The sequence below is a fragment of the Typopeltis vanoorti genome, chromosome 1 (genome assembly GCF_054136105.1).
Source record: "Typopeltis vanoorti isolate ZY-2024b chromosome 1, IOZ_Tvanoo_1.0, whole genome shotgun sequence".
In the NCBI taxonomy this organism is placed as follows: domain Eukaryota; kingdom Metazoa; phylum Arthropoda; class Arachnida; order Uropygi; family Thelyphonidae; genus Typopeltis; species Typopeltis vanoorti.
Window position 1 is genome coordinate 163,109,095 of NC_143549.1, and position 14,464 is coordinate 163,123,558.

At 34.3% G+C, this 14,464-nt stretch overlaps 1 protein-coding gene across 7 annotated transcripts in view; it reads right to left on the reverse strand.

Annotated features, from left to right (window-relative positions):
* LOC150110591 (kinesin-like protein KIF14) overlaps positions 1 to 14,464 on the reverse strand; it is a 716,770-nt gene that overhangs the window by 296,228 nt on the left and 406,078 nt on the right. For all 7 annotated transcript variants that reach the window (XM_090399877.1, XM_090399854.1, XM_090399845.1 and 4 more), the window contains one exon: positions 12,644 to 12,853. In XM_090399877.1, coding sequence (XP_090256003.1) covers positions 12,644 to 12,853 — 210 coding nt within the window. The remainder of the gene's footprint in view (positions 1 to 12,643; positions 12,854 to 14,464) is intronic.

Sequence of the window (14,464 nt, forward strand, 5' to 3'; positions counted from 1 at the left end):
CAGTAAATTAATGTATGATAAGATTAAACTGACTATTTAGCAATAGAAATAGAAATTACAATTCAACGGTGCAATAAAGATTTATATCTATGCTTTGTGGACTATGAAAAAGCTTTCGATAATGTTAATCACTCTGTTTTATTTGATATTTTGCATAAAATAGGAATAGATAAAAATATTATGAGAATTGTGTTCAAAATATACAAAACTCAAGAAGCCAGGGTCAGATTTGAAGGAGAGGATTGAATGGATCCCCATAAGAAAGGGTGTGGGAAGTCCCCACTCCTTTTTAATGTCTATAGTGAATGGATGATGAGAGAGGCCTTGGAAGAACTGAAGGATAGAATAAAAAACGGACATCTGATAAATAATAAAAGATATGCAGATGACGTTGTACTTATGAGCGAAACAGAGGAAGGCTTGCAAAGAATTTTGAACAGACTGAACAGGGTTGGAAATGAGAGATATAAAATGAAAATAAACATTCAGAAGACAAAAGTGATGAAGATTTCAAGGAAAGGAAATGATGGGATGGAAATCACTTTGAATGGACAAAGAATAGAAAAGGAGCAAACCTATATAAAAACTTGTTCTATAGGTTTGCTCCATTCAGAATGTAGTTGATGTTTCTCAATGTCTCTGCTTATTTTCACTATCTTTGTCTTTGTATTGATGATTTTCATACCAAATTTATTACAACTGTTATTCAATTTAGTGAAGCTAAAGAATCTTTGACTAAATAAATTGCCTGTTTAGATTCCCTGACAAAAGACCTGAGATTCACATTGTCAGTTTTAATATCATGTTGAATACCATTTTCTTCCTAATGTGACCAATATAGATGATGAATAAAATAGGAGGTAATGTATAATGTACATCCTTGTTTCACAACTGATTTAAAATCAAACCACCATCCAGCACCTCCTTCAGTTCTAACTGCTGACTTGAAATTCAAATATGAACTAAGCATTGTTTGATATAGTGTCCTATTTACACAATATAACTAAAGTGTTTTCAACAGCTTTTCTCTTGGCACCATGTCAATATGCATTTTCCAAATGTACAATAGTTAATACACTCAATGGACAAAATATTAGATAGGAGTGATGGAAAGTTGACAATGGCATTCTCCCACACAGCATACCCAAACTGAACAGATAGTAAATAGGTAGACACTGGGACTTCCCAACAGTGCATCGCAATCAACAAATATGGGTAAATGTGGCGATCTTAGCGACTTTGGTCATGAATGTATTATTGGTGCAAGACAGATGGGTCATTTTATTGCCCAAGTGGTAAGAACTCTAGGGGTCTCGAGGGAAACACTATCAAGGGGCTAGCGTGAGCATACCTCCAATGGACGTATGCTCATGGTAAGCATACTATCAGTACCCAGAAAGCAAGTGGTGGCTAATCACATGCCATTGATCACCGGGGTTGATGTAGATTGTCCAGGCTCATACAAACCAACCACAACTGCAGCACAAATCACATCCAATTTCAATGCAGAAGTCCAAGAAGCACCAGCGAGCAAAGGTATGGCATACCATGAGCTACAGGAGCCAACACCCTAGTCGTGTATACTGCTGTTGACAGCTCATCATCGGCTTTGTGCCTTGCCTAATGTCGGGACCATCAAAACTGGATATCTGCAGAGCGAACCAGAGTCATGTGATCTAATGAACCCCATTATCAGTTGTACTGAGCTGACAGGGGAATGTAAGTGTGGAGTTGACAGCACGAGACCATGGTCCATCATGCCAGGTCAGCTCTGAGCTCTGTTCAAGGAGGTGGTAACCCTGTGATGGTTTGGGGGAGCCTTCTCAAGTGACACATTAGGTCCTTTAACGTGTCTGGAGAGGTCCTTAAATGCTGCGAGCTACAAGAATGTGCTGGCTGATCATATATACTTTGTGGCCTTCGCACATCATGCGGCAAATGGTCTGTTCAATGTGCCACCCGACCAGACCACAACCACCAAGACGTGGCTTGAGGAACACTCGTCTGAGTTTGAGACCATTTAATGGCCCCCAAGGTCACTGGATTTAAATTGGATCGAATCTCTAGAATTCAATAGAATGAGATATCAGATCCATGTATCTGGGATTGACATCTAAGGTGCAGTTGTGGACAATGCTGCAACAGGCACGGCTGAAATTACCTCAAGCATCTGGTAGATCAATGCCTCAGAGTATAAAGGCTGTTATTTGCACTAGAGGAGGATTAACACGTTAATAGATATCTCAAATGTCTTGTCCATTCAGCGTACGTTATATATATTTCCATGACTTGTTCTACTCCAAGCTTCCCTTCAAAATTTTTCTTAGCTGTTTCTGAAGTATACTTGCATAAATTTTACCAGTAACATTTTCACATTCATTTTTATTTGCCTTTTTATAAGATGGGTACCATGAGAGATCTATTTCAATCATCCAGAATCAACCCTCTGATAAAGCCTGAATTATGCAATGCAGCCACTGTAAAGCTTTTATACTTCCATATGTGCAATTGCCAAACGAGAAGTAAGGAAAAAACATAGAGAAAGATGGAACAATTTCGTAACAGAACTAGAAAAGGATTTATTTAAACCACAACCCAAAACCGATAAAGTAATAAAATACATGAATAAAGAAATAAAAGAAAAGATAAAAATACAAACAATAGATTTAGAAAAATGGGTGACCTATTTCCAAAATCTCTGGACAGATGAGAACAATGAATTAAAATTTTATAAGACAAAGAATGACCTAATAGAAAATATCACAATGTTAGAACTGAAAAATATAATAAAGAAGATGAAAAATAGGAAAATGCCAGGAGAAGACAATATAAATATAGAACTATACAAAAATGCAGGTGAAACATTTAATGAAAGACTTTTGAAATTTTTTAATATGGTTTGGATGTCCAGAAAAACCCCTAACTCTTGGAAAAAAGCACTGGTCATCCCAATCTATAAAAAAGGAAATAAAGACAATTGCAATAATTATAGGGAAATTAGCCTGCTGAATACAGGATATAAAATATATGCAGGAATATTAAAAGAGAAACTAAGCAGCATTGTAGAAAACAAATTACTAGAAGAACAAAATGCTTCCGAAAAGGCCGATCCTGCATAGATCCAATTTTTACTTTAAAATTATTAATAGAAAAGAGAAGAGAATTTCAAAAAGAAACACATGTGGCGTTTATTGATTATGAAAAAGCATTTGACAAAATTAGTCGACAAAAATTGTTTAAAATATTAACCAATTTAAACATACCAAACCAACTTTTACAATCTATTCAAGAAATATATACAGGAAATAAAATAGCAGTTAAATTAGAACACACCTCAGAATGGAAAGATATATCAAGAGGAGTACGACAAGGATGTACCCTCTCACCTCTGCTTTTCAATATATATATAAATGAAATATTAACAATCTGGAAACAGCATAACCCATTTGGTATACAAATGACCCCGCAAATGAAGATAGATACACTACTATTTGCAGATGATCAAATAGTATTAACTACATCAGAAGATGACTTACAAAGATAATTAAAATCATTAAATGATATCTCAAAGCAATATAATATGACAATATCCAAAGAAAAAACAAAAATAATGGCATTCAAAGGAGAAAACCTAATAAGAAGTAAAATAGTGATAGATAATAAAATACTAGAACAAGTAAACACTTTCAGATACTTGGGATGTGATCTATCATACGAAGAAGAAAAAGTCACAGACACTAAAATATCAAACTTTGTCAAAGTAAATGGCATAATAAATAGTATATTTAAGCCATCCCTGGTACAAAAACACACTAGAATCAGACTATATAATGTCTTGTCAAAACCAACTCTACTATACGGAAGCGAAACATGGACCATGAAAAGGAAAGATGAAAAATGAATTCAAACAGCAGAAATGAAGTTCCTCAGAAAACCAGCTGGATATACCAAGTGGGACCACAAAACAAATGAAGAAATCTTACAATCCCTAAAAATCAAACCAATTAATTACTACATAAGACAGTATAAACAAAAATGGCTAGAACATTTAAATCGAATGGACAACAGCAGACTACCAAAAATATTATACAGATACAAAATAAGTGGAAAAAGAAGAATCGGAAGACCAAGAAAGAGATGGCATGAGACCGGAACAGGCCACATGGCTTATATTCCATGATAGGAAGAAGAAGAAGACTTCCATATTTGAGCATTTCTGATAGAATTTCATCTACTCCACATCAGATATTTGATGGCTTTTTCTACTTCAAGTACTGATATGAATTTCTGATTGCATTTCTGTTGAGTGTCTTCTACTACTATGCTATCACTGCTTGCTTCATTTAACAATCCTTCAAAGTAACTACTCCAAACATCTAGAATGTCTACAGTTTATGTCACCTTTATCATTTCCGATTCCTTTTTCAGTATCCTTTCTGCATTTCTAAGCTTTTCTAGAGCCTCGAAAATGTTTCCACCTTCCTGCTATTTGTTTTCTATGGCTATTAAAGTCTATCCATAATTTATAATTTTTTTTGGGCTAGTTTTACATAGCAATTTGCTTTCTTACATTTTTCTCTGTATTCTATAAGAAAACAAGCTGACTTCCTTGACAGGAAATTTCAATATCATTTCTTCTTTCCTTGACTGCTTCTAACTTCCTGATTTCACCATGGAGTTCTGATTTTATCATTGCAGAGAACCTCACCACATGCCTTCCTGGCTGAATCAACCAACGTTTTCTTCAGAGTTTGCCAATGAGTCTACAAGGTTTGGTTCTTGTTTTCAAACTCTTTCATTTTTTTTTTCTTCAATGATGTTTGAATATTTCAGTCTACACAGTTTGCCTCCAAAAGCTGCTCAACCTTGATTTGTTTTAAAACTTTCTTACATATTCTTCTTTTCAATATGAAATTCAATTTTATCCTGCTCAAAACTAAATGGCTTTGAAATCCTGCTCCTTCAATTTCAAATCCTCAGTATACTCTTGTGTTCTGAACCAGTGGGAATTGCTATCAATAATAACATGGTCAGAAAAACTTTTATTTCTTGAATTTTCTCTCTATTTCAATGTTTGCACAATTTTATGTTGGAACACTGTGCTACTAATAACTATTCCAGGTCCTAAACAGAAATCTAGCAGGTACTTATTTGCCAGACTATGCTAGGTTATGGTATTCCTCCAGCCATACTTAGAGTTTGTGCTCCAGAACTAACACATGGTATCACCTTTCACAAGGTATCATATTCATTTAGCATCTATCTAATAGAATGGGAGCAAGATTTTATCCAGTGATTTACCAAGATTTTATCTTCCCTTTCTTTAATACTCTGTAAAATGATGCAAAGGTCATCAACAACTAGCTTCTTCATTTCAAAAATACCAAGAAATTGCATACTTGGTTTAATCCTTTATTAGAGTGTAAGCAAACCAAGTTTGCACCTGAAATATAATCAGGACTGGGACAACTCATATTTAGAAGCTAATGACTTCACATCACTTGTCTTAGTATCCCATAATGCAAAGCCCAGTCCTGATTATAAGTGCAAACTTTGTTTGCTTGCACTTGGGTAAAGGATTAAACCAAGTATATAATTTCTTGGTATCTTTAATTTATAGTATAACCAAGTGAAAAAACTTCGAGTATCTTCTTCACTATCTACTGTCACAGTCTATGAGTGATCACCAACATGGGCTTCTACAATTCTTGTTTTACAGTATGCCTCCTTTGCTAACCTTACCTACCTTTGGATGTGTGCTATGGAAATATAAAGAACCTCTTGATATTTCTCCAGCTCTGAAAATATCTCCCACTCTTCAAGAAGCACATTAACAAATTTCTTACTTTTTACTTACATAATAGAACAAGTCCCTTATTACTTGTTCTATTATGCACTGCAATGTTATAGGTCTTGAGACTTCTTATGTTAGTGATATATATATATATATATATATATATATATATATACAGGGTGTTCGGGATAAATTTGACATATTTATAATTAATTATATTTTTCCGTAAGTTACATGTATTAACACACACTTCTCTTCATTTAAAAGTTTGGACCCTTCTTCATTCATATACAAGATGTCAGAAAGGATGGATAGCTGGAACCCACCTGAATCATGGAAGAGAATAACTTGTATCATGATGATTCGTGCCCGCCATCAAAATAAGGATATTACGACTGCTGCCCAATGCTCCCTGAATACAGTAAAAACAATCAGGCATGAACTAGAGACTTGCAATGGTGACTACGAGGATGTAGCAAGAAGAAAGATCCCTAGCAGACGATCTGATTGCGTTCGTACAGCAGAATTCCTCGCAAATCTGCAGGAACAGGTGTTGAAGAACCCTGGCATTGGAATTCGGGCTTTGTTCGTGGAGTTGCTAACTGTAGTCAAGCCCTGGATAACAAGGGTAGCCAATGGTAGGCCGTATGTATGGCAGCAGGATTCGGCCCCTTGCCACACCTCTGGGAAAAGTCAAAAATGGTTGTCTGAAAATTTCTACGACTTCACCAGTCCAAATGTTTGGCCTCCAAACTCCCCAGACCTTAACCCCATGGATTATTTTGTATGGGGCGCAGTTGAAAAAGACACCAATCGCACTTCCAGTAATACAAAAGCCCAGTTAATGGATAAAATTAAAACAGTTTTTGCGGCCCTTCCCAGGGAGACTGTAGCATCAGCTTGTTCGAGGTTCCGAAGCAGAATTGAAGCTGTGATCGATGCTAATGGTGGTTATTTTGAGTAAATCTTGTTGATAGTATTGTAATTAACTCTGCCTGTAATGTTTTTTTGTCAATTCATTAAATTTAATAGATACAAAGAAGATTTTCTTTTTCCTTACGAAACTGTCAAATTTATCCCGAATACCCTGTATATATATATATATAAATAAAGAATGTTTGCATAGCATCTTACTCATTAGGGAAATTGCTATGTAATTCTCACATTCAGTTTTATTTTCTTTGTTATACATTAATACTATGACAGCTGCAGTGCAACTGCTTGGAATTTACTTTTTGACCATTTTTCCAAAATTATGCAGTATAGCCTATTTAAGCATTTCTGCTTGAATATCATCTGGTTCACAACATTTCAGATTTTTTCTGATGTTTTTTTTTATATCTCAAGCATCGATATATATATATACTCCTGATTGAATTTCTCAAATCTTTTCTATCACTATTCAGTTACAGCTTGTTTCATTTAACAATCTTTCCAAGTAATTAGTAATTACTCTGACTATCTTTATTTTCGTGTATTTCTGAGACATCGTGGGTGGGATACAATTCAATGAATCCTGGTTTGGATACCACACTGAGATTATTATATAAAACTTACTTTATTAGTCGAAGAAACTCAGCTAATTTTGTATAGAGAGTGAAGTGAAAGGATGGTATCAATGTAAGAATAAAATTAAAAGTATAACAATCTCAAGTGTATTTCTGAATATTTCAGAAAGGAACTTGCCATTGTGTTAGAATTCAAGAGAGAGAGAGAGAGAATGTGTGCATGTGTGAGAGAGAGAGAGAGCCAGGTCAGTCTTAAGTGGTCTTGGTCAGTCTTAAGTGGTCTTGGTCACTTAAACAGAACAGCAAAACAAATGTTTAATGCTAGGATGGCAGGAAAAAAGACCCAGAGGAAGATGAAAATCAAGGAGAATTGATGCATTTAGATGACAAAAGAAGTATTAGAGGAAAATTGTAAATAATACATGAACCACGTAGTATTATCATAGTACACTGTATGCCTCTTGATGGCACATATCTGATGATGCATTTAAACTAGATGTTGATTAAAGAAAGAGGATTAATAATGCAATCCATACATGCCAAAATGCTTTTAATAATTGTGATAATTGGGTGTGTTGTCTTTCCATCTGTCACTGTGCAGTCCCTAAATATCAGATTCTTTCTATGGTTACCCCAAGTTCCTTATTTACTCTGCATCTGGGCCATACAACCCATATCATCCTTTAAACAGAAAGGAAACAGAGAACAGATGTTATGCTGCTGCCAGAAACTGATACGAGTAGAATTAATGTACTAAGATGAACAAGTTCTAGATTTGTAGACTACAAAAGAATACCTAAAAAGCAACATTATTTCACAAACAAATGGCTGAATTACATGGTGTATCTTCTTGTGCAAAATGTATGAGTGGTGATAATCATAATTATCAGTTTTTATTTTGTTTTAGTATTTTCCCCCCCCAGCATATGAGGTAACATTAAGGGTTCTGAGTATTGGCTATTTTTCCATTCCTTGGACTGTAAAATTTCACACATGAAAATTATTTTAAATATCTTTACTTTAAAAAAAAATCCATTAAGAATTGCCAAACGAATGGCATGATTAAGGCCAAGTAAATTTTCAAGTGAGCTGTCAAATGCAAATTTCTGCATCATCCTCACTCTATCTATTCTTATTGCAAAAAAAAGAAGAAAATAAAAGTAAGTTTTTCAACATTATTCCAAATTCTCACTTTCTTAAGGCCATAATGTTTTGAATATCAATTGACGAACATTTTTCCCAAGTATATGAAATAATCCTGACAATCAAGGCAATGACAAACAAAGAAAAGAAGGAATAGCCATATTATTCAACACTAAATACGAGGCTAATCTTCTTGAATGGCAGGAAGTCTCAAGTACAGTGATGTGGGCTAATATCAGTATGGAGAATTGGACAATGAGACTTATTTGTGCCTATGGTCCCACAGAAGGTTCCATTAAGGTAGAAGTGGAGGAATTTTTTGATGCTTTAGAGAAAGCAACTGACAATGAAAAAGGAAAAGTTGGTACTCATTGGGGATATAAATAGCAGAGTAGGAAATGACTGTCAGACATACAAAAATATTTTGGGAAAATTTGGAAGAAAAGAGCAAAGCTAATAATAATAGCAAATACCTGTTGGATTTCTGCTCAGGACATGGACTGGTTATTACTAATGCCATGTTCCAACACAAAAATGTGCACAAATTCACATGAAGAGAAGAAGCAAGGAATAAGAAAAGTCTCATTGACAGTGATGTTTTCTCCCTGGTGCAGGACACCTGAGTGTACAGAGGATTTGAAGTGATCACTATTTAGTCTTGAGCAGGATAAAATTGAATTTCATACTGAAAATTAACATGTAAGAAAGTTTTAAAGCGAATAAAAGTTGAGCAGCTCTCAGATGTGAACTGTAGACTAAAACACACAAAGATTATTGAAGAAAAAATGAAGAAGTTTGAGAACAGGAACCAAACGTTGGAGATTCAGTGGCAAACCTTGAAAAAAACCCTGAGTGATTCAGCCAGAGAGGCATGTGGTGAGGTTGTCTGCAAGGATAGAAAAATCAGAACTCCATGGTGGACACAGTAAGTTAAAGAAGCAGTGAAGTAAAAGAAGAAAGCATATCAAAAGTTCCTGACAAATAAGTCAGCTTGTACTTTTAGAGAATACAGAGACAAATGTAAGAACAAATTTAAACACTGTGTAAAACTAGCTAAACAAAAGTCATGGGAAGACTTTGGCAAGAACATAGAAAATAAATATCAAGAAGGTGGTAAGATATTCTGGAGGTTGTTGAAGAAGCTTAGAAATGGAGAAAAGAGTGCTGTAAAAGGAGTTAGAGATGATAAAGGTGACATGAAAACAGGAGAAAAAGGTATCCTTGAAGTATGGAGTAATTACTTTGAAAAACTGCTAAAAGAAACAAGCAGTGATGATAGCACAGTGGTAAAAAACACTGACCATGCATGCAGTCAGGAATGGATATCCACACTTGAAGTAGAAAAAGCCATCAAAGGCTTGAAATGTGGAAAGGCAGCAGGAATAGATGATATTCGACCAGAAACACTGAGGTATGGTGGTATAAAAGTCATACGGTGGCTGCACATAGTTTAGAAGGACTGGACAGAGGGACGAATTCCCGATGATTGGAGTACAACTCTCATAGTACCCATATATAAAAAAGGAAATAAAACTGAATGTGAAAATTACAGAGGTATTTCCGTACTGAGTGTTCCTGGTAAGATTTATGCAAGTATCCTTGAGAAACAGTTGAGAAGAATTGTGGAAGAAAAGCTTGGTGAAGAACAAGCTGGAATCAGGTCAAATAGAGGCTGTCAGGATCAGATCTTCACGTTACGACAAATAGTGGAGAAATCATGAGAATATAACAAAGATCTGCATTTAAGTTTTGTTGATCTGGAAAAGGCAAATGACAAGGCCAAGAGAGAAGCTATTTGAAATGCTACAGTTATATGGTGTCAATGGGGCATTATATCAAGAAATACTTAGTCTTTATTTGAGTTGTAAGTCAGCAGTTAGAATTGAAGTACAGGAAGATGGTTTAATGTTAAATCTGGTGTGAGACAGGGATGCACATTATCCCCACTGTTATTCATTATCTATATGGATCACATTATGTAGGAAAGTGGTATTAAACATGATATCAAAATTGGAGATGTTAATGTCAGCTCTTTGCTTTATGCAGACAATGTGATACTTCTAAATAAATCTGCTACAAATCTGCAAGATTCCCTGACTAAATTGAATAACTAGCATGAAGGTCAGCAATAAAAAGACAAAGACAATGAAAATAGGCAGAATCGTTGAAAATGTCAACTGCGTTGTGAACGTAGAAGCTGTGGAACAAGTAAAACATTTCAGCTACTTAGGCTCGATTTTTAGTGAAGATGGTAAATTAAATATGGAAATAGACAATAGAATCAACAAAGCTGGTATGGTAGGAAGTCAACTGAATTCATATGGAATTAGGAAGAAATTAGTCGGGACACTAAATTAGCTGTATACAAAACAGTGTTCAAACCAGGTTTAATTTATGGATCCTCATAATTCTTTCTACGGTCTCTAGTCTTTGGTCAAGTAAAACACTTGACCAAAGACTAGAGACCGTAGATATGAGTCCTGAACAGATAGCATCACTGGAAATATCATATTAGAAACAAGGATATTAGGAAAGAACTTGACATTGTCAGCATCCAGGAATATGTTAGTAGAGCTAATCTCAGGTGGTATGGTCACTTAAACAGAATGGGTGAGGAAAGATTAACAAAAAAGTGTCCTCTGTCAGGTTGGCAGGAAAACGACCCAGAGGAACACCAAGATATAGGTGGATTGATACAGTACAAAGTGCCTTAGACAATAGAAATATAAGATCTGATAATGTTGGAGTCTTGACAAGTAACAGACTGATTTGGAGGAAAATTATAGATAGGAAGTTAGTAATGATGTAAATTTTTGATGTAGTACTATCATATCCTGTACACCCCTTGAGGGTACATGGCAGGAATTTGATGATGGTCTTTTTATTTTTTGATATTCATAGAAGATCAAAGTTAACTTTAAGATAACTACAAACTATAAATATGGAGGAAAACTCATTTGTAGAATTTTTCAGTCTCAGTCATCTTCAGTACAGAAGATCAAGCAATAACAGAAAACTCTAAAAAGTGCCACCTTAGTAACTAATGCAAGACAAGTAAAAAATACTATCTCACATAAAGGGAATAGATGTAAACCATCAGATCTGTTTAAGTTAGGAAATGGAGTAATGCTTATATTGGAGTTATTATTATGCCAATTCACAGTATTCCAATATTAACTTTAAGATATTTAACTGGTTCTTTGGTAATATAATTCTTTCAAATTAATTCACACATAAAATAATTAATTTTTTTTTTTTTTGCCTGGCACCCCTGCTCAATTTTACACTAAGTTAATGACTCAATAAGATAATTATAATATATTATCAGGCAAACCTAAATTACCATCAACATATAAAATATAATAATGCTTTCAAATTAATTTGCATATAACTGTTCGCTATTGTTTGTCCAGTTTAAGATCAGCAGCCAATCTAGATGCAATTTCACTAAATGTTTTTGTGAAAGTTTATAACTGACTGCTCAGTCTCAATTCTTTTTGAACTACTTGCCTTACTAGTTCTGTGTGTGCAAAAGGCAGTTGCAACTCTACCACTTCTTGCAGAGATTTCACTCCCAAAACCATGTAATGTATGGAAGTAACCAAACAGCATCCAATAAAAAATGTTCAAATGTGAAAAACTACAAATGAGATGAGAGGGAAAATTTTGTGAACGAACCAACTTGGAGCAGTTATGTGTAGTAAAAATACCTATTATGAGTGGCTGTTTCATTGCACTTGATTTATAGTCTTTGCTCATATAACAATGTTATTGTACTTTATTTATTTAATAAACAGTTCAATTTATAATGAAATTTTAATCTATAATCTATAATAAAATACTAATCTATAATAAAATTTTAATCTATAATAATTTAATCTATAAATATTAATCTATAATAAAATACTATTTTTTCTAAAATGAAAAATTCCAAAAATATTAAACTCAACACTTTTGTTTCAAATTTGTAAATTTAAATTTATGAAATGTCTCCAGCTGTTTTCCCTGGAAATTTCATCCTGGAAAACTGACAGTATGTTAAACATGGTGATTTACATTTCTGAATGACGATTATAGTTTCATCTTCAAAAATATGCATATTTTATGTAAAAATGATGTGTACAAAAATAAATGCTAAATTTTATGTAATTTAATCAAAAAATTATTCCAATAAAATGTAAATATAGATAATACTTACTATATTCAGATTTAATTCTTTACTGAGATTATTGGCCTCTTTCAACATTAGTGACAACCTATATAAATTATTTGATCCATCTTTACAAGAAGAGTAGGTATTTTCTTGATTATTTGATTTCAAATGAGTTATTAAATTATCTCTGTCAAACATAACATCACCAAATGCTTCTATCATCTTCTCGAGTAGATTAGAATGATGAGGAATTAACTGTATGCATATATATAAAAAATATGAATCAGATTTATTAAAATTTCAAAGTATATTCAATTCATGTAGCATGAATCAATTCAAAAATTATTATAGTAATTCACATGATAGTAGGATATGTTTTTACAGCTTCAAATGTAGCTTGATCAGATTTATTAGCTGCTAACTTGTCATATAATCAAATTTCGAAATACTCACATTTCAAAGGGTGAATTTTTGAAATGTACAGATTTCTAGTGTGTGTGTGTGTAAATGAAACATAGCATATTATGATGCACGTTAAGAATTTCTGATTACTATGACCATTTAGATCATAGTATATAATGTCAGACAGCCTGAGAATATAAACCATATCTTCACCTCTGTCTGAATGGACAATGTGTATGCTTTCTCATTTACAGTGTGTGTGGTGGGGTGGGGTAAGGAAATTCTACTGTTTATTGATAAGGAAAAACTACTGTTATCCTCCAATGGCATTCAAGTTGAAAGTTTTTTCACTTAGTTATAGTATAACTAACACTGTGGCTCAGTGGAAGTGGTGTTTGTGCTCCTCAACACTAAACCCCTGAAGAAGAGCATCGTGAGTTCGATTCTAGTCGCTGACTAGAGGAACGTTTTAGCCAGCCGAGTGGTTAGCGTATCCACTCTCCAGCCAAAAGGTTGCGGGTTCAAATTCTGCCATGGGCATGAATGTCTGTGAAAATACTAGTGGTGGGTGGTAGATGGCATTGGTGGTGGATTGCATGGTGGAGACAGAGTTGTAGAGTAAGCCCTCCCTCAATGAGTCTTTGTGTTCCCTGGAGGTATAGTGTGGAGGTGTAATAATAATAATAATAAATTAAAGATGTCAAGAAACTATAATCTTGGTTTCATCCTTTATCCAAGTGTACACAAGCAAAGTTTGCGCATGAAGTCACTTCAAGACTGGGCAACTTGTATAGAGGCTAATGACTTCACATCAATCACCTTCGGATCTAAACTAGTCTGGGTGGTGGCCCTTCCTATAATGCAGAGCATTAGACATGTCTGTAAGGATATGTACATTGCATTATGGGATACTAATGCAACTGATGTGAAGTCATTAGCCTCTATATACAAGAAGCCCAGTCATGAAGTGACTTGTGCAACCTTTGTTTGCTTATACTTGGATAAAGGATGAAACCAATATTTCTTGATACCTTTAATTTATGGCACCAAAGTATTATAGATTCTGAGCCTTTTGTGATACCAAGATTTCTGAGAAATCTATTTTACTCTTAAAAAAAGCACAAGGTTTTCCTGTTACATTGATTTTTTTTTTTTTTATTATAGTGGCATGTTCAGACTAATGTACAAAGCAGAAGCAAGAAGAAGGATAATCAGGAAAGACAATAAATGACATAAGGGAAAATCAGCTGAAAAGAACCGAAGTTTTTTTGCTGTCATCATCAGCCATTATTGATTCACTGCTGGATGGTCTTTCCAAGATTGTCAAGTGTCAATGGCTTTTCTTCTTCATGTCACTCCTGCTAATCTGATGATTTCATCAATCCATCAGGACTAATTTTTGGTCAGCATTGTGTCTTCTGTGAAATCCAATCCAGTATGTCTTTTGTCCATTGTGAGCATGTC